A 2,108-nucleotide genomic window follows, 5' to 3' on the forward strand; every position below is an offset into this window, starting at 1 on the left:
CTAATATTTACCACACACACATATCACAGCTCTGGTAGTACCCCAGTTCAGCTGAGCTGTTTTCTTCCTCCTCAACATTTTCCTGAGGACCCCTCTGATTTTCTTGTTCCTCAGGCTGTAAATGAGGGAATACAGTAATGGAGGGATGTTGGTGTAGACCAGAGACACCATCTTATCTCGAACTGGTGAGTAACTGGTCTTAGGACGAATGTATATGAAGGTGGCACATCCATAGTGTAGCAAGGTGATGGCCAAGTGTGAAATGCAGGTGGAAAAGGCCTTGCACCTTCCCAACGGAGGAGGTGACATGTAACAAAGCAGCAGCAATGCAAACATATGAGGTCAGGATTAGGAGGAAGGGGAGCAGCAGGAGGAGCACACAGGCCCCCAGCAAAGGCAGCTCAGGGGTGTAACTCTGTGTACAGACCAGGTGTAGCACAGCGGGGACATCACAGAAGTGGTTGATATGACACAACTGGCAGTAAGGTAAGCTGAAAACAGCCACTGTCAACCCCAGGGCAACATCAAAGCCTCCCAGACAGCATGCCACAGCCAGCCTGAGGCAGAACTCCTCACTCATCACAGTGGCTGACAGATGGCAACATAGTGGTCATACGACATAGCTACCAGGAGGAACCATTCAGTCCCACCAAGTGCCACGAAAAGGTGCATCTGTGCAGCACAGCCTATGAAAGAGATGATGCTGCCATCCACCATTATCAGGCTGAGGAGTGTTTTAGGGACAATGACTAAGGTATAGCAGAGCTCGATGACAGAGCTGACAGAGGAAGAAAAGCATGGGAGGATGGGAAGGCTCCATAACTACTGCCATGAAGATCATCGTATTCCCTGCCAATGTGATCAAATGGATAATGAGAAAGATAAGGAAGAGGAAGACCCACAGACAGAGAAGCTCAGAGAAGCCAAGAAGGAGGAACTCCATAGTTGCACCAGTGCTCTTACTGTCCCTCTCCATGCAGCCTTCACGTGGCATCTACAGGGAGAGAAACAGAAGGGAGACAGTTGACTTTGACCTGATGCCTGGCAATCAATTCTATATAGGAAATAATGTTGCAGTACTGTAAGAACCAGTGGAGTAAAGCTCATTGTGGGGGGCAGGAAGGTGCTTTCATCTAAAAACAAAACTGATCTCACTCAGTCACATTCGACACACTCTCAGACCCATATTCTCACAACCACCAAGGTTCTTGTGCCCAAATGATCTGCCTAGGTTTCTTTGCTATGACATTGATGACAAGGAATTTCAGCTGTTGGGTCTTCATCGCTTCTTCTGAATGATGACTGTGTGGATGTTTCGAACATGCATTAGGTACCCTTTAGGAGTTGACACTGATTAGTCTCTCTGTCCTGCCCTGCTTTTGAGAGTCATCATTGGACTCTTCCCTTCTGATCTGAGTGTCCTAAGAAGCTGCAGAGGGATGTGTTGGGATCTGATGATCATCAACACCTAGGTCTTGCAGACATTCTGCTAATGCTCCTTCTGGTGCTTCCACTCCCAGGCAGACCCATTCATTCTCTATTCACACCAATATTGCAGTTCTCTACATCTGTGCTAGAGATGTACAAAGGCAACCAGACAGTGAGCTGGAGCTTCCGATCTACAATCTGACTCCAATTAATGGGAAATTGAGGTGTTCACTGACTAGTTTCTCCCTTCCCCACAATGGTTCTGACTCAAAATTCAAATGGAAACAGGTTTTCAAATGAAAGGGGTCAGTGATTAGAAACAAGAATTCCAAAATCAGAGCTGACATTTTGGCTGCTGACATCTTTATGCCTGGCTCAGCCCTATGGCATCAGAGTTAAAGTAAACAAATTTCCAAACTCAAAATCAGTGATGTCCATGGCAATGTACTATGCATAACAATTTTTTAAAGAAAATACAAAGCTAATATCTTGGACTTGGAGGGAATGACATCTTTCTTGTCACAGGAAGCATGGAGATTTTGTAGGAATGTAGAGTGATGTAAAGCTGTTTAAGTTGTAAAGATCTAGAAATGGTAAGGATGTCAAGAGATGTACAGTAATAAATTACATATACTCTTCATAGATGAACAGTGCTCATGGCTTATGTGTTCATCATGTAA

The 2,108-nt window shown here is 45.2% G+C and overlaps 1 protein-coding gene across 1 annotated transcript; it reads right to left on the reverse strand.

Moving 5' to 3' along the window:
* LOC141957919 (olfactory receptor 10AC1-like) lies at nt 1–994 on the reverse strand. The gene is given in 4 exon segments (XM_074900198.1): nt 1–294; nt 296–585; nt 588–778; nt 780–994. Coding segments are annotated over 4 exon segments (990 nt in total).
* Nucleotides 995–2,108: the final 1,114 nt, after the last annotated feature.

Source organism: Athene noctua, chromosome 1 (genome assembly GCF_965140245.1).
Source record: "Athene noctua chromosome 1, bAthNoc1.hap1.1, whole genome shotgun sequence".
In the NCBI taxonomy this organism is placed as follows: domain Eukaryota; kingdom Metazoa; phylum Chordata; class Aves; order Strigiformes; family Strigidae; genus Athene; species Athene noctua.